We start from the raw sequence: 17,929 nt of genomic DNA, 5'->3' as shown, positions 1-17,929 counted from the left end.
TGTTTATATTATACTAACATAGCTGTGTCGCTAGCGGTCACGTAGCACATCATTATATACCAGCTAGCCCAACTTTAGTAACCCTACAAACGTCACTGCTGTTTAGTTTCCTGTCTTCATTTATGCTGGAAGTGATAACATAGCTGTACGCTTTAATTTGTTTCCAAAACCCCGCAGTCAGGACATGCTATATTGTATTTAGATAGAAGCTAGCGAGCTAACTCCCTGCTAACTTCTAACTCCGTTAAATGTCATAAATTCCATTTTTATGGATGCCTGGATGTTAAACTCAATTGTTACACCTGGTAGAGCAGAACGCTGATCATTTTATTAAAGATGAAAGACTTTAGACAGTTTTTCAACTCTCAGTAATGCCATAGTGATGTTTGATATATGGACCTGCAGCGGAGTTTAGGCCCAGACACGGCTAGTGACGTCACACTGAACAACCGGATTGATATTTAATGACATACTCGCCCCCGAGGTTTTGCCGCCCTCTAAAGGAAATTAGTAAGTATGTGCTTGGTATGTAGCTGTACCAAACATAAAACTTAATAACTTTGCCGAATTGTAATTTCAATAACATATTTACTGTTATTCATTATTTGTGCAGAATTAGCTGTCTAATTTTATGGAAATGTTCGAATTAATAGTACGGCTTATAAAATCGTCTGGGTCTAATTTTATTGCATGCAGGTAAGGAGTTTTCTGTTCCACCCAAAAATTTAAAAATGACTCTAACACAATAGTTGTGTAAATTACACCTGTCCTGAGGCAAAATGTAAACCTATTTGTTGAAAAAGTAGATCCAAAATATTCTTTAAAATACAAATTAGCTCTTGAGAACTCCCGCAAAATGGCGTTTTTCTCTTGCTAGTCAAATTGCATGGTAAATATGACAATTATAATAAGTTATAAATTAACTATTATGGTTTCAATACATAACTCTTATAATTGTTTCAGTCTAATTTGTGACTCACATCTGTGCAATCCTTTCACTGAAACCTGTTTAGTCTGGAAAAAGAAGTGACAAAACAAATGGTCACGTGATGTGCTAACAAAGTTTAGTCCTGTTTGACATATTTTGTATTTTTCCAATCTTTTATGACCAGTTTGAATGTGCTACTGTAACCAATGTAACGCTCATTTTCCACAAGGCTAATTCATGTCAATTTTTATTTATCTATATAACTGCATTCTTTTCACAGTCCCTAACATTCCATGGTTAACATCTTTTTCTTTGAGATTTTTTATGGTTTATTTATCATTTTCTTTAAATACATAACAGCTAATTATAAAATAAAGGGTATGGGGTTTATTTGTAAAGTTTATGAAGCCTAAATTGTATTCTAGTTGTAGAATAACCCAACAGATAAACACTTAACATAATTGTATCTCCCCTGTAACTTGTGAAGATCCCTCCTATTTATTGAACATAAAGAAGGAGAAAAGAAAAAAAATAATGGCAAAAAAATAAATAAGGGGTCATGTCTGATGAACTCTTGTCTAACTTCTTCCTGATTTATATTCAGTTTTTATTATAGTGTCCTTGCATTGATATATGAACATGTGAAATGCTGCTTCAGTTTTTGCTCCACCTCTTTTTGATGCTGTAATCAACAGTCAATCCCTCTGCCTCATAACTCAGCCCGGGAGAGGCAGGAGACACACTCTGTCCTTCAGAAGTCTTCACCAACATTGTCCTGCCATATGTGGCAGGCACAACAAGTGGCAGAGCTGTGAAACCAACACTTTCTCATTTCTCTCAAAGGTTTTGCCTTTAATTCCTTGGGAGGATGGCAGAAGGTGCAGATGGAGAGGAAGAGATTCAGTTTCTGCGTACAGTGAGTGATGCTCCTTATCTGTTCTCGATTAGTTGTCAACTGTTGGTAAACTTATTCATCAACAATGAATGGTAGTGGCTATGCTTGTCCATGATGTGGTTGCTTTATAACAGATAGTTAGACAAGCGTTCAGTGTGTTCGGTAGCTTTCTTTACATAGCACAGATAGACAGGCACAGGTGGCTGGTTTTGTTAGCATTGTTTCCTATTTATATCCCATCGGCTACTTGATATACAACTGTTTTGTCACAGAGAAGAAAATGTCTGGTGCCAGTTGACAGTTAACACGTAGACATATCGGTCTCATCGTCCCATTCCCACTGGCTTTATGGCAATGTTTATGTTTTGTTATTTAATTGGCTATAGAGCCACAAGAACTGATTCATGACTCCCGTGTGATACAGAGGCACGAAACATCAATTGTTACTTCTTCCCGTTGCACTTTCATTTTATTTTTGCCCAGTATCCTTCAAGATTAAATACTTCTTTAGTCCTGTGACGCCTACAGAATAAATAAATAAAACTCAATGCTCTTCTGCCAGTTGAAAGATTGCAGTTTCCAAAGCATGAATTGCTTAATTATTGATGATCATTATCACATTATGAAGTGTATCTCTTTTTTACTGCTGTGTGGATATAACTGAATCCCACTCAGACATTGAATTTTGTTTTGTTTTTATTACATTACAAGGTTTTTAGTATATTTTACTTAAAATTTCTTACATAATTGACTGTACTATAGTTATATCAAGTATTTAGTTTAAACAAGTTTATCTCTGCTACAGTACTCTCTGCTGGGCTATCAGATTTCCTTCTTAGATCTCTGGGCCAAAGCTGACTGCAGAAGGGCATTGTGGCCTTGCAATCAGACAACTCAATGTAACACTCTTTATTTGGATGGTCCGTATATGTTGCACTTGTTTAACATAGTGGTTGAACATGTGCAGTGTAGTAACTCTAGCCTTCAAAATAGCACAAACCAGATGCTGATTATCCATTATCCTGTGTTATGAGAATTTCTCATCTTTGCAGTTTTTTTGTTCCTTCTTGATTAAATGTGTGTGTTCTGCAGTCTGCTACTTTGTGTTTAAACAGGTGCCCTTAACAGATAATTGGAACAATGTGAACTCTTTGAAATTTAAATGCGTTTTCTTGTAAATATTTTACCTTGCAGCTGCTATACATAATTCTAAGAAGCACACATTTTCACTTGACATTGTCTCTCGCCTTGAAACAGAGCACTAAGTAAAATATGTCAACAATGTGACACTGTCAGTCTGCTGCTTTTCGTCTTGAACTCAGCTGAGGTCTAAATTTACTGCGTGAGGATTAACAGTTTCAAAGCTTGGCCCATTTCAGCACCTGCTTACTTCAGTCCATTTGAGAACTGCATTACTACAGTAGTGCTAGCTCTTTAGTGGAGTGTTTTACCACTACGTTTTCAAAGAGAAGTAGAGAAGCTAAACCGACAACTGCCAAGGTTCACTGAGATATAGCTGTCACTGTCACTGTAGCTGAACTTTGGTTGTTAAAATGAAGGCTGTGACACATCAGACAGAAGTGCTTCCTAGACCGAATAGTTTCAGATTAAACCAAAAGTGAAGTAAAACCATCCACAACTTCACCCACAAAGCCAGGCAGAAACTCATCCTTCTAAAAGGAATAATAAGCATAATAATTCTTTATGTGTCTGGAGAGGATTCTTTGACTGTTGAGTATTTTAGAAACTGCTGACCTAAGGGGATTTTCCCACCATCTGTAGGGTTTACAGAGTGGTCCAAAAAAGAAAGAATATCCTGTGAGCAGTAGTTCTGCCAGCAAAACTGTCTTGCTGAGGAGACTGCTTTGAGCTTATAGGAGAGTAACAGTAACTCAAATAACCATTCATTACAAAAGAAGATGCTCTTCCGCATGTAGTATACTGAACCTAAAAGAAGATCGGCTATAGTGGAAGAAGACCACACTGTGACTCTTAGCAGGGCAACGTGCCATATCACGAAGCTCATATAAAAAAAAGCTCATATCATCTTAGTCTGGTTTCCTGTGTGACAGTGAGTTACTTGTACTCAAATTGTCTCCACAGTGACCAGATCATCAATCCAGATTCACATCATAGAAGTGCAGCCAACAAATCCACGGCAACTGTGTGATGCTATCCTGTCAATATCGACCAAAATCTTTGAGGAATGTTTCCAACACCTTCCTTGAATCCATTACATGAAGAATTAGGGCAGTCCTGAAGGCAAAAGGGGGAGCAAACTGATAACTAAAGTAGGGTGTACCTAATAAAATGACTAGTGAGTGTAGGTATATTACTACATTGAGGGGAAATGCATAGTAGCTGCCCTGATCAAAACTGCTGTTGTGACCCTGCAGGGTTCCCGTAGGACTGTCAGTTTATGAAGGCTCTATAATATTTTGGTGAACGGTCTTTAAGGTCGTCTGCAAGATGTACAGTATTTTTTGCTTTAAAGTTGTAAATGACAGACTTGACTTGACTATGCCAAAGGTTAAAGATATGAAAAGACTGTGATCAGATCATAAAATTAATTGACAATAATAAGACTGTATTTTTATGTTAATATGATATTACGTTATAATTATCTTAAAGTCATGCTAAAACTGAGTAATATAAAAAAAGAAAACGTAGAATTACAGTGTTAGAGCTGCATTTTTTCTGACAATCAATAAACTCCTTTTAGTGTTCTTTGTTGTAAGCATGTGCTATGATTAAGGGGGAGAAAGAAATTTAGCAATTTTTAAGTACAGCGGTGTGTGAAATTTTGAGTTGTGTTGCCTCAAAGTAAGGTTTTATATATTTCTCTCCTTTGAAAACATGAGTAATTGCGTTACTGAACAAGTGCAATGTGGGGAGATTTTCTTCCTGGCTGTCAAATCCTAAATATCTTTTGCTTTCCAGAAAGGGATGTGTGAACAGCAGGTGCAGCCGCCTGAAATAGATAACTGTGCTGGGGTCTCAGAGCCAAAGGAAGGGGCTTAGGCATCTGTGGCCAGTGACATGCACTGAAAAGTAACACAACACAGAGGCTCAAACTTGGGGAGTAGCTTGAAAAATCACATTTTATTGCAGGTTGATTCATTTGTCTCAACTTTATTATTCATGTTGTTAAGCAAGTTGTTTGTTAAATTAAACAGTACATACCTGTGCTACAGTGTTGTTCAGCCTGTTTGTGCTGTTGACCATTAAATTAAAAGGACACGATGCTTTTATAAGGTGTAACAGCCATATAAATGCTTAAAGTTACCCATTTTAAGTATTTTTGTACCAATAACACCTCATAAAAACATGTACTTAATACACTTAATACTTTATACTTAATATATGAAGTATAAATCAGCTTTTGTAGTTAAAAATGCTTTAATAAGAAATTCTAGCCATGTAAAGGCAAAAAAAAACCAGGCCATTTTAGCCTGTTGCCAGGTGGTTACTAGGCAGCCTGATGGTGTTAATAGTATATTTTATCGTGTGTAACTGAGGTTTATGGAAAGAAATTAGCTGCAATTGTTGTATAAAAAAGATACTACATTTGTTCTATACGGTGTTAAAAGTGATTAAAAGCAGGTTATTTTAGCCTGCTGCTAGGCAATATGATGATGTCATAAAAACCGATATAAATAAGAACTCATGATGCACCTATGTGCCAAGTGTGGTTGCCCAACTCCTGATGGTGTAGGAGGAGTTGGGAGTGAAAGCAAAGAAAAGCATACATATAGATATAAATTTTTATATAGTGTTAAAAATCATGCATTTACATTACGTTGCTTCTTAATATGTTTGACACCTCTTGTTTTGGTTGTTACGTCACTGTTTATAAATATAGTACAGTCAATATGGACCGATCGGGGTGACTAATTAAAAGTTAAATATGCTTACCCATGAAAAGTAAGATGCACCATGAAATCTAAGATTTGCTTAAATGCATGTGAGGTTATAGATGTCTGTTACATCAATACCAGAACACTAAACTAGCTGTTACTAGCATAACTGAAAATTAGGTAATCTCAAAAGACAGAATGTGGTGTATGCTCATTTGTAATATTTTTCTACATAAACAAAAACGTTTCAGAATAAATAGTTAATCTGAAACACTTTGCTTTTGTAATTGTCCGTTTGAAATCCAAACTATTCTTTGATTCAAAGGCTATTTTGACAGACCCCTCTGTGCATGTTTTCCTGTCAAAATGCCTACTCTGCTTCAAGCTTATTTTATCCTTGTAGGATGACCATGTAGTGCTGCAGTGCACTGCATCTATTCTTAAGGAACAGATCAAGCTGTGCCTGTCATGTGAAGGTTTTGGAAATCGTCTGTGCTTTCTCGAGACCACATCGAATGCTCAGGTATTTAAAGGACACAATGCAATGATATAACTTCTTTGAGAGCTTGCATTGCTGCTGTTCACCAAGCTGACTGGTTGTTGTGCCTTTCAGAATGTCCCTCCAGACCTCGCCATCTGCTGCTTCATTTTGGAGCAATCCCTGTCTGTGCGAGCATTACAGGAGATGTTGTCCAACTCCTCTGTGGATGAGGTAAGATTTAGAGGTTACAAGGTTACACGTGATATAGTACATACAAGTTCTTTGATTTAATCATTTGCTGCAATCAACTTATATTCACGTTGTTTCTTTTCTAACTTTATACATCTCCCACCTGCCAACCATAGGCAGTCGATTTGGACAAATGGGTAGGTTTGCTCAGGTTTCCTTTTGTCCAGTACTTAAATCTGAGTTTTCAGTGTGTCATAATTTATTGAAGTTGTTTCTGATAACCTGCTCACAATATTACAATCAACTTATCTCATTAATACATTAACCACTAAATCTTCTTCTACCTTCTCCACTCAGTCGTCACAAGGTGGGGGTCATCGAACCCTCCTGTATGGACATGCCATCCTGCTGAAACACACCCACTCCAGCATGGTGAGTACATTTGCAGTTACCGTGGTTGCTTTTCCATCATATCGTCTTCTTAAAGCTGATTGGAAGCGTTATCTCTGTCTTTCCACTGCAGTACTTGAGCTGTTTGACTACGTCGCGCTCACTGACAGACAAACTGGCTTTTGATGTGGGCTTGCAGGAAGACTCCACAGGTGACTACGAACATTTTTGCTCAACATGTCCATCAGACTCCGATCTAGGTTTTTTTTTTTTTTTTTAAATCTTTATATCCACTACAGGAGAGGCCTGCTGGTGGACCATCCATCCAGCCTCTAAGCAAAGGTCTGAAGGAGAGAAGGTCAGAGTCGGAGATGACCTCATTCTTGTCAGTGTTTCTTCAGAGCGATACCTGGTAACCACGACTGCGTTTACTTGCATCAAAAGTCAGAGCTTACAGTCTGTATTACTAATATTACCATCTGCACTCTTTGCAGCACCTGTCCTATGCCAGTGGTGATTTAATGGTAGATGCTTCCTTCATGCAAACTCTGTGGACCATGACCCCTGTAATGTCTGGATGTGAACTAGCTGAAGGTATGTAATTTTCTTTCTGCTAAAAACAAAACAAAACAATAAACCTAATCCTAACCTAGCTCTTTGTCTCTAGGTTTTCTGACTGGAGGGTATGTGCTCCGGCTGTTCCACGGTCACATGGACGAGTGTTTGGCAATCCCAGCAGCTGATCAAGGGGATGACCGGCACAGGTGACCAGTGTCTTTCATGGCAGTACATGCAATCCGATATTGACTACATAAATACCAAACTCGTAGGTTTTAATTGTTTTAGCTTTACAAGTCTGTATTTCTGTCACAGACTTTTTAAAATGTTTTTAGGGCTTGCTGTTTTTTAGTAGCGTGTGGTGTTATAAGACTGTATTGAAAGCACCAACGTGGGTCTTTCTTATGGCTAATGTTAGCTAGCATTGTCTCAAAACTTTTGCGAGATCTCGCAAAAGTTTCATACATCTCCGAAAACATCGGAGCACTTTTGCAAATATGTGATGTCTTGTAAACCGAGCAGATATCTGACGTTTACACAACTACATTCACGCCTCAAAATATCTTAAAAGTGTATTTTGTGACCCAAAAAGAGTAATATTACAACTAAGTAGCTGCCGCCATTGTTGGAATTCAACTTTTGCGAGATCCTGAGTTAGTTTTTGCGAGATCCCGAGTTTGTTTTACGAAATCTCGCAAAAGTTTCGCCCCCTGCGGGGCTCCGTACATATGTGAAGTTTTGCTTGTCATCCATTGCTTCGTCTTTGACAGATGGTCAATCCAGGTTCTGGTTGCCTAGGTAATCCTCTAAACTATTTACTACCCAGCCAAATGCCAATCAATGGTATCATGTGTTCTTATTGGTAGCCTCTTAAATTCCTGGTCTCAAAGTTGACCAAAAATGTAAATACAGACTGCCTATCTCCCGTCGCTGACTTTCAGTGGTCTTTGGTTGCACTGTCACTGCTAGTTGCTTCCTGCGTGGATGCCCCTTTACAGTCTATCGTGTGCTGGAAAAAGCTTTTGTTGTTAGGGAGCTGCTTTTAGGGTACTGGGGCAAGGTATTGATGAGTAGGAATAAATGTGGCATCCATTGTATAGGCAAATTTGAGCACCTTTAATATAAATCAGTCCACAGTCAGTCAGAGGAAACTTGGATTGTGGGAACTTCAGTCAGTTTTAACATTTCCCTTTAAGTGTAGTTTTTACGTGTTGGCAATAGTAAAGCATTTACATGAAAAATATTACACTTTAAAATTGCACTATGAAGTCAAGACCGCATTGGAAGCTCTTAAACTGTCATACTGTGCACATGAACTAAAATGATTGCTGCATATAAGAAAAATCCTAATATTTTGGAATTTTCAAGCTTGAAATTTCCTGATGCACATTGCACATCATTGACTGCCATGTTTTCCAGAGTTGCTCACTATGAAGGAGGGCCAGTATGCAGTCATGCTCGATCCTTATGGAGACTTGAGCCACTACGTATTGCGTACGTATGATGATTCCCTCGCAGGAATTACTTCATGTTGATGGAATGACTAGAGCGACTTCATGTTGTGGCTGAGGCTCATTTGTGTGTGCCCGTTGGTAGTTGGAGTGGAGGCCACATTAAGTGGGGCCAGTCTTTCCGGATACGTCACATAACAACAGGCCGATACCTTTGTCTGGATGAGGAGAAAGGACTTCTCTTGGTGGACCCAGAGAAAGCAAATTCCAAGATGTCAGCCTTCTGCTTCAGGATTTCAAAGGTTATTGTACAAAGTGAAATCTATAAAAGGCAGTGTCTGTCTCTTAGCACAAGTGTAGATATTCATAACAGTTTTGAAGGGAACACTTTTTATTTAAATTACAGGAAAAAATTGAAGTGACCCAGAAACGAGATGTGGAGGGCATGGGCATACCTGAGATCAAGTATGGAGAGTCCATGTGCTTTGTACAGCATGTTTCATCTGGCCTGTGGCTTACATATGCTGCTGTTGATGCCAAATCTGCACGTCTAGGTCCTCTGAAGAGAAAGGTAAAGCAGAAAGCATTTACTCTTCTATTTATGAGTGTTGAGTATATACTTATGTTTGAAGAACACCCATGTTTGATTCGTAGGCCATACTCCACAAAGAAGGTCACATGGATGATGCCCTCACGGTTGCTCGATCTCAGACTGAAGAGTCTCAAGCTGCCAGGATGATTTACAGCACAACAGGCCTCTTCAACCAGTTCATCAAGTAGCATTTTACATGTTATTTCAATCTTTTATATTAGTCATTTTCTTGTTTTTTTTAAAATATATGTCATATTTGTTGTGGTATTCTCATGTCTTCTGTATTCTCTTTATGTTCCCAGAGGACTTGATGCTCTAAGTGGAAAAAATAAATCTGCCAATGCCCCGTCTCTGCCTATGGACACAGTGGTGCTCTCGTTGCAGGATCTCATTTTCTACTTCCGACCCCCTGAAGAGGAACTGGAGCACGAGGACAAGCAGTTCAAGCTCCGCTCCTTAAAAAACAGACAGAACCTTTTTCAGGAAGAGGTTAGTTTGGATAATGAGAACTCACTTTTCATGAGAACAGCTGAATTCTGGATTAACATTTTATTTGATAGATTTAATTTTTGGTCAGTGCTTTTATTTCAGTTTTTATTGCTGTAACAGGGAATGATTACGCTTGTTCTGGACTGCGTTGATCGCCTCAATGTGTACAACACAGCAGCCCATTTCTCAGAGTATGCTGGGGAAGAAGCTGCTGAGTCATGGAAAGAGATTGTGAACTTACTGTATGAATTGCTAGGTATGTGCAGATGATGGTTTATTTCACTCGTTCACTGTTTTAGACTAATAATCATTAGTGTTACCACATTTGGACACTTTTCTTGTTTGTGAGTCTGTTGCATTTCTAATCTTTTCTTTGATCAGCTTCTTTGATCAGAGGTAACCGTGCCAACTGCGCCCTCTTCTGCGACAACCTTGACTGGCTGGTCAGTAAACTGGATCGTTTGGAAGCATCTTCAGGTATCTAGGACATGAATCTGTTTATTAGCTGATGGAAACTGGTTTTGTTTTATAACGACAGAGGGTTGATAAAACTGAACTTATTGTGCTGTATTCATTTGCATTTTTTTTTTCTGAGAACATATGCATTTACTATGTTGGTCTTCTGCAATTTAATATAAAGCCCAAAACTTTACAGTGTATTCATATATTGTCATATTTTTTTACGAGAATAGGAATCCTGGAGGTTTTATATTGCGTCCTGATTGAGAGTCCAGAGGTTTTGAATATTATTCAAGAGAATCACATCAAATCAATCATCTCTCTGCTGGATAAGCATGGACGCAATCACAAGGTCAGAAACGCTGCAACGATGTTTTCTGAGCATACTGCAAAAACCTGGAGCATGTGAACTTATTGCTCTCGACATACTTACTGTATAAAATGCAGTGAGTCTTAGATTCTATAAACCTTTTCCTGACAGGTCTTGGATGTGCTTTGTTCCCTCTGTGTGTGTAATGGGGTCGCTGTAAGGTCAAATCAGAATCTCATCACAGAGAATCTGTTACCAGGACGTGACCTTCTACTTCAAACTAACATCATCAACTATGTAACCAGGTGGGTCAGATTATAGTGAATGTTTCATCTTTGTTGATTTCACCAAAGTATCTAAACAACTCCTCTGACTCCTCCTTTATTGTAATCTTACCTCAGCATGAGACCCAATGTTTTCCTTGGAACTTGCGAAGGATCCACTCAGTATAAGAAGTGGTATTTTGAGGTGATGGTGGACCACGTAGAGCCGTTTCTTACAGCTCAGCCATATCATCTCCGTGTAGGTTGGGCTCTGACAGAGGGTTACAGTCCTTATCCTGGCGGAGGAGAAGGCTGGGGGGGTAACGGGGTTGGAGATGATCTCTACTCTTATGGTTTTGACGGGCTTCACCTCTGGTCAGGTAAAATCTACTATGGTTTATGGTAAATGTACACAGGATTGTTCATTTCGCTTCCAGCCTTTGTTCATGTTGTATTTTGACTTCCAGTTGCCCGATCCTTGTTTACTTAACCCTCTCGAGGCAGGCGTTGCCGATTTGCAACAGATAAAAACTAACAACCTGATTACCCCACATACATATTTTATGAGTTTGTTTTACTCAGAAGTACCGCTGCAGGACTTGGTTGTGCATTAGCAACAAAAAGTTTAATTTGAGCCTGAGAGGGTTAAAATTGATGTTTCAAAAACCTTGCCTTATTTCTAATCTTTTTCATAAACGTTTTGGTAGATTGTTCTTGGATATTAACAGAAAGTTTCCAAATAATCTTCCATTTTGGTTTTCTCTTAAAATCCAAGAGGAGTCTCCACAAGGCTTTCATTTGTGCAGTCATGTGCAGCTCCTTATAGGAGTGGAAGAACACCATTCAGTTGTCTCTCTGGTGGCACTCCTATCAAGAGTCTAATGAAGGGAAGCAGCTTAATCCCTTATGTGAAAAACATCCCCATACACACACTTTCAGAAGTTTTTTGCATCTTCAGCACCAACTCTAGTGCAGACTTTTGCTTATTCGTCTTCTGTATGAATTTCGGAAATAGTAAACTGTAAAATATAATTTTACTCACTTTATGTGTCTGCAGGACGTGTTCCACGTCATGTCGCCACAACAAATCAGCACCTCCTGGCAGCAGAGGATGTGGTCAGCTGCTGCTTGGATCTGAGCGTGCCCAGCATTTCCTTTCGTATAAATGGCCATCCTGTTCAGGGAATGTTTGAGAACTTCAACCTAGATGGACTGTTCTTTCCAGTTGTGAGCTTCTCTGCAGGCATAAGGTAGGATATTGTGCATTTATCGAGTAGATATTGTGATTTTATTTATTAATAATTGCATTATAGGTATTTAAATAATTGTTTTGTAAACCAACTAATGTCATTTTTTTTCCCCAAAAGACTGCGATTTCTTCTTGGAGGTCGTCATGGGCATTTCAAGTTTCTCCCACCTCCAGGCTACGCTCCGTGCTATGAAGCAGTGCTACCCAGGGACCGTTTGCGGATCGAGCCCATCAAAGAGTATAAGCAGGATTTTGATGGCGTCCGGAATCTGCTGGGTCCAACTCAGTCCCTTTCACATACAGCCTTCACACCTTGCCCAGTAGACACTATACAGGTAAAATCCAGTTTTTACTGCTTTCATTTTCTTTTCTTCATGCTGTGCTGATTTATTTGAGTATCATTTCAGATTGTGCTTCCACCTCATTTGGAGCGCATTCGAGAGAAGCTCGCAGAAAATAGCCACGAGTTATGGGCTGTTACCCGCATTGAACAAGGGTGGACATATGGACCAGTGAGTGATTCGGTCCTGGTTATGGTTCCCAAAGAACATATTGTTGTATACATCAGCTGTTTTGTTTTTAAAATCTTTGCACTTTTTGTTGTTAAAAGTTTCGTGACGATAACAAGAAGCTGCACCCCTGCCTGGTAGATTTCCAGAGTCTGCCTGAACCCGAGAAGAACTATAATTTAGCAATGTCTGGAGAGACACTGAAGTACGGTGAATTCTTCACTTAATTAACAGCACTGGGCTTTCATCTGTTTGTGTTTCTAATATTTTGTGTGATTCATTTCACAGGACTCTGTTGGCACTAGGCTGTCATGTAGGAATGGGAGATGAGAAAGCAGAAGAGAATCTCAAAAGGACCAAACTCCCTAAAACGTGAGCTACAAAAACATTAATAACCTTAACTTGTGAAGTTATTTTTATAACAATCTGTAAAGGCTCTCCAGGACCCATTTTGATCACATAGCATTGTTAATTAGGTACATGCAGAGTAACGGATACAAGCCGGCCCCTTTGGACCTTAACCATGTCAAGCTGACTCCAAATCAAAACACTCTAGTGGAGAGACTGGCAGAAAATGGACACAATGTTTGGGCAAGAGACCGAGTCCGCCAGGGATGGACATACAGTATTGTCCAGGTACCACCATTCTTTCTATGGAGTCACAAAAATGATAATCATCATTATCATCATACTAGTATGGTTGTAGCATATGTCTCCTGATGTGTGTGTGTTCGCAATCTCCTCCCAGACGAATAAATCAATCCTGATGCCAACATGTCTGTGGCATCTATTTTCAAATATTTTATAGAAATTCCAAAATCATTTAGATTTGTGCACTTGAGAGATAAGTTAAGTAAGTAAGCAACAATTCTCCTAACTGACTCCAAATAAAATGCCAGATGTGTCACAATATAATGTTCCATATCATCGTACTATAATAGTCATAGCATATGCATGCTAGAATGCCCCCCTTCTCCCACGTGTAACACAGGGATTTACTAGTAATAATAATAAAAATAATTGAAATGTGTGTAATTATATTTTAATGTTTGGTATTATTTTTTTGTAAAGGACATTATGAACAAGCGCAATCCTCGTCTGGTTCCTTATAACCTCCTGGATGAAAAGACAAAAAAGACCAACAGAGACACGGTTTGTGCTGCTGTTCGCACTCTGATTGGTTACGGTTACAACATAGAACCACCTGATCAGGAGAGCAGTAAGTTTCCACCATTTAAAAGCAGTAAATCATGTTTTTAACGTCATCTTGGAAGATCCTTTATTAAAGAAATGTACAAGGTTTTTAATTGTTGAAGTGTTCATTAGTGGGTTTGTGCTTTTATAGGTGGACATGGACCAGGCAGCTCCCGTGGAGATAAAATCAGAGTGTTCAGAGCAGAGAAATCTTACGCTGTTACACAGGGGAAGTGGTACTTTGAGTTTGAAGCTGTGACAGTTGGAGAGATGAGAGTGGGCTGGTCCAGGCCCAATGTTCGTGCAGACACTGAACTTGGTGCAGATGAGTTGGCGTATGTCTTCAATGGCTTTAAGGTGGGAGACCATAGTGTCTACACTATGATGGGTGCCTACATCTGTCTGGTATTAAACTACAAAGTTATAATGTTTTTAGGCCCAACGCTGGCACATAGGAAATGAGCCATTTGGCCGTCAGTGGCAATCTGGTGATGTGGTGGGTTGTATGATTGACCTCACTGAGATGAACATCATGTTCACACTCAATGGAGAAATGCTGATCAGTGATTCGGGCTCAGAGATGGCTTTTAAGGATATCGAGATAGGAGAAGGTAGGTACAATAAAAAGTGAGTACCTTTGCACGTGTATTCCATGTTTCATGTGTGTGTTCATGCATGTTTCCAACACCTCCAGGCTTCATACCTGTGTGCAGTCTGGGCCTGTCTCAGGTTGGCAGGATCAACCTGGGTCAGAATGTCAGCAGTCTTCGATACTTTACCATCTGTGGCCTACAGGAAGGGTTTGAACCATTTGCTATCAACATGAAAAGAGACATTACCATGTGGTTCAGCAAGAGCCTTCCCCAGTTTATACCTGTCCCAGCTGATCATCCTCACATTGAGGTACTGTACATCACCTGTTACAATGGTTTATTTCCACGCTGAATACGTAAATTCAAGATCACGATCAAGACCTGTTTGTCTGTGCACTAGGTGTCACGTGTTGACGGGACAGTTGATACCCCCCCTTGTATTAAAGCGACCCACAAAACATTTGGATCTCAGAATGCCAACACAGATCTGCTCTTCTTCAGACTCAGCATGCCAGTTGAGTTTCATGAGACTTTTAAAATCCCAGCAGGGACCACTCTTCTTACTCGCACTTTGACCATCCCTGAGGATGAAGTGTTGGAGGTGGACCCAGGCTCTGATTTTGAAATACTCAAAAAGTCTGCTACTCGCAAGGAGCAGGAGGAAGAGAAGAAGGAAACCTCAGTTCCTAAAGAGACGCCTGCTATCAAAAATGGAGAAAACGAGAAAGATGCCTCCACTGAGAAAAGCAAAAAGAAAGGGTATGGAATCACATAGCACCACTTTAGAAGTGGATGTGTCAAATCTATCGATGGGATACGGTGTTTGTGAGCGGTAGCGTAATTACTGTTGTTCTTTGCAGTTTCCTTTTCAAGGCTAAAAAGGCAGCGTTAATAACTCCAACCCCTGTTGTACCCACCATGCCCCGCTTAGTGGAAGATGTAGTACCAGATGACAGGGATGACATGGACATCATCCTCAATACCACTACAGTATGTCTGAACTTATGTAGTTTTTATATTCATAAACGTATAAAGTTCATGCCTAAACTTGCCATTTATGGTGCTACTGCCAGTTTGTAATCATTAACAAACTATATAAGAAAACTGCCTTTTTTAACAGTGATGATCAGTGATTTTCACATTAAATAATTTTTGTGTGCTTCTTTTTCTCCTTCGCTCAACAGTACTATTACTCAGTACGAGTGTTTGCTGGACAGGAGCTAAGTGGCGTGTGGGTTGGCTGGATAACACCTGACTATCACCAGTACGACCCTCATTTCGATATCAGCAAAGTCAGAAATGTAACTGTCACTGTAGGTGATGACAAAGGCAACATTCATGACAGGTATGTTACTTATGGAAAGACCCCCCCCACTCCCCTAAAAAAGCCTGTGTTTCCAATTGAATATGATAAACATACACAACTGGTTTCTTGGTTCTTCTTTGTTTTTACAGTATCAAACGCAGCAATTGCTATATTGTATGGGGAGGGGAGTTCAGTAGCTCCCAGCAGACCCGAGTCAGTCAGGAGGATTTTGTGATTGGCTGTCTCATTGATTTGGACACTGGACTAATGACTTTCACTGGAAATGGAAAAGAGATCAACACATTTTATCAGGTTAGATCATTTTCAGTCTGATATTATGCCTTCCTCTTGCTTGTATACTGTATATTGTTGTTTATTCCTGCTGTCTTACTATTCATATTGGCATGGAGCACCCACAATTTCATTGTACATGGGCAATGACAGTAATGAGCTATTCTATTCTATTCCTGGTTAAATTCTGTATTCGTGTTAAATTATCTTCCTTCAGGTGGAGCCAACCACAAAATTGTTTCCGGCTGTCTTTGTTCTGCCTTCCAGTCAGAATATGGTTCAGTTTGATTTAGGCAAGCTCAAGGTCAGTCGCAAAGAACTGCTGCATTTAATCAACCTTCAAAATAGGAAATACAGTTTCCAGTTATTGGCTGTGTTGTGTAACAGCCTTTCTTAATGCCTCATTTGTCTTGCTAGAACATCATGCCGATCTCAGCCGCGATGTTTCGGAGTGAACGCAAAAATCCAGTCCCGCAGTGTCCTCCTAGACTGGATGTCCAGATGTTAACTCCAGTTATCTGGAGCCGAATGCCCAACAACTTCCTAGCTCCAGAGATGGGACGTGTTAGTGAGAGACTAGGCTGGATGGTGGAGTGTACGGAGCCACTCACTATGATGGCCCTTCACATCCCCGAGGAAAACAGGTCAGCATCTCTGCTGTATTCATCTCTTATTCTTAGAAGATGCTAAGATGTGTTTTTTTCAGCAAATCTCTTTACTTTAAATAGGTGTATTGACATCTTGGAGCTGTCTGAACGGATGGATTTGCTGAAGTTCCACTACCATACTCTGAAGCTATACAGCTCAGTTTGTGCACTGGGAAACAACCGTGTGGCACATGCTTTGTGCAGCCACGTGGATGAATCGCAGCTCTTTTACGCCATAGAGAACACCTACCTACCTGGACCAATGAGGAGTGGCTTTTATGACCTGCTCATCAGCATGCACCTGGAGTCAGCTAAAAGGAATCGTCTGGGGACCAACAAGGAATTCATAGTTCCAATGACAGAAGAAACACGTAGTATCACTCTGTACTCCGACAAGTCTCATGCTTTACCTGGCGTCGGCCTAACTACATGTCTGCGTCCAAAACTTCATTTCTCTTCTGTTGGGTTTGTGGGAACAGATCAAGATATTTACACACTTAGTCCAGTCATTCCCTTACTGGTAAGACTGAGGTGTCTTTGCACTTAATGGCAACTCTGAATTTACTAATAATCACATTTTTACATGCTTTGTACTGTATATTATATACATTATACCTTACATTTAATCAACATATTGTATTTTTAGGTGCTAAAGACCAAAGCTCTGAACATGCTGACTGAGGCAGTGCAGGATGGGGGTCAAGCCATGAGAGATCCTGTGGGAGGCAGTGTTGAGTTTCATTTCGTTCCAATCCTAAAGCTCATCAGTACCCTTCTCATAATGGGTGTGTTTGATGATGAAGATGTCACACACATCCTAAAGATGATTGAGCCCACAGTCTTTAGAGGCAAGCAAGCGGAGGAGCCTGGTGAGGGGGATGCCAAGGTGCAAGAAGAGAAGGACCTTCCCAAAGTAGCAGCGATTAAAGAAGGGGAGCAGGAAGCCCTGGGGGAAGAAGAAGAGGAATTTGAGGATGATGGGTTGGGTTATGAAGAAGAGGAGGAAGAACTGGAGGAAGAAGAAGCAATAGAGGAGGGTGAATCTATTGTGCAACATGAGGAAACAGTGGTTGAGACAGACCCGGTAAATGGTGAGAAAGGAGCTGAGGAAACAGAGAAAGAAGTGAAAGCTTTAGAGACGGGCGGGGAGGGAAAAGAAGAACATCTAGAGCAAGGACTTTTCCAGATGAAGCTACCAGAGTCTGTGAAACTACAGGTATGACAGTTTGTGTATTCAGAGGAACTCTCTTTCCGAATGCTTGATATCTAACTTTATTA

At 39.8% G+C, this 17,929-nt stretch overlaps 1 protein-coding gene across 2 annotated transcripts in view; it reads left to right on the top strand.

Moving 5' to 3' along the window:
* Nucleotides 1–1,731: 1,731 nt before the first annotated feature.
* The window catches only part of LOC146565648 (ryanodine receptor 1-like), a 54,813-nt gene continuing 38,615 nt past the window's right edge, over nt 1,732–17,929 (top strand). For both annotated transcript variants that reach the window (XM_085288943.1, XM_085288942.1), the window contains exons 1-37: nt 1,732–1,844; nt 6,084–6,203; nt 6,294–6,392; nt 6,527–6,547; nt 6,708–6,782; nt 6,874–6,952; nt 7,040–7,152; nt 7,235–7,334; nt 7,408–7,504; nt 8,718–8,792; nt 8,895–9,051; nt 9,156–9,320; nt 9,404–9,525; nt 9,644–9,830; nt 9,951–10,086; nt 10,212–10,307; nt 10,523–10,641; nt 10,771–10,904; nt 11,001–11,242; nt 11,920–12,112; nt 12,230–12,446; nt 12,519–12,623; nt 12,722–12,825; nt 12,909–12,992; nt 13,097–13,256; nt 13,692–13,839; nt 13,966–14,171; nt 14,251–14,425; nt 14,509–14,717; nt 14,808–15,166; nt 15,268–15,397; nt 15,592–15,752; nt 15,863–16,025; nt 16,222–16,308; nt 16,422–16,648; nt 16,733–17,171; nt 17,298–17,867. In XM_085288943.1, coding sequence (XP_085145069.1) covers nt 1,797–1,844; nt 6,084–6,203; nt 6,294–6,392; nt 6,527–6,547; nt 6,708–6,782; nt 6,874–6,952; nt 7,040–7,152; nt 7,235–7,334; nt 7,408–7,504; nt 8,718–8,792; nt 8,895–9,051; nt 9,156–9,320; nt 9,404–9,525; nt 9,644–9,830; nt 9,951–10,086; nt 10,212–10,307; nt 10,523–10,641; nt 10,771–10,904; nt 11,001–11,242; nt 11,920–12,112; nt 12,230–12,446; nt 12,519–12,623; nt 12,722–12,825; nt 12,909–12,992; nt 13,097–13,256; nt 13,692–13,839; nt 13,966–14,171; nt 14,251–14,425; nt 14,509–14,717; nt 14,808–15,166; nt 15,268–15,397; nt 15,592–15,752; nt 15,863–16,025; nt 16,222–16,308; nt 16,422–16,648; nt 16,733–17,171; nt 17,298–17,867 — 5,922 coding nt within the window. In that variant the 5' untranslated portion in view covers nt 1,732–1,796. The remainder of the gene's footprint in view (nt 1,845–6,083; nt 6,204–6,293; nt 6,393–6,526; nt 6,548–6,707; nt 6,783–6,873; nt 6,953–7,039; nt 7,153–7,234; nt 7,335–7,407; nt 7,505–8,717; nt 8,793–8,894; nt 9,052–9,155; nt 9,321–9,403; nt 9,526–9,643; nt 9,831–9,950; nt 10,087–10,211; nt 10,308–10,522; nt 10,642–10,770; nt 10,905–11,000; nt 11,243–11,919; nt 12,113–12,229; nt 12,447–12,518; nt 12,624–12,721; nt 12,826–12,908; nt 12,993–13,096; nt 13,257–13,691; nt 13,840–13,965; nt 14,172–14,250; nt 14,426–14,508; nt 14,718–14,807; nt 15,167–15,267; nt 15,398–15,591; nt 15,753–15,862; nt 16,026–16,221; nt 16,309–16,421; nt 16,649–16,732; nt 17,172–17,297; nt 17,868–17,929) is intronic.

Source organism: Mchenga conophoros, linkage group LG10 (genome assembly GCF_057382185.1).
Source record: "Mchenga conophoros isolate Kocher_MC1m ecotype Shallow Benthic linkage group LG10, M_conophoros_male_GT1.1, whole genome shotgun sequence".
Lineage (NCBI taxonomy): Eukaryota > Metazoa > Chordata > Actinopteri > Cichliformes > Cichlidae > Mchenga > Mchenga conophoros.
This window is presented reverse-complemented; position numbering and strand designations above follow the sequence as displayed.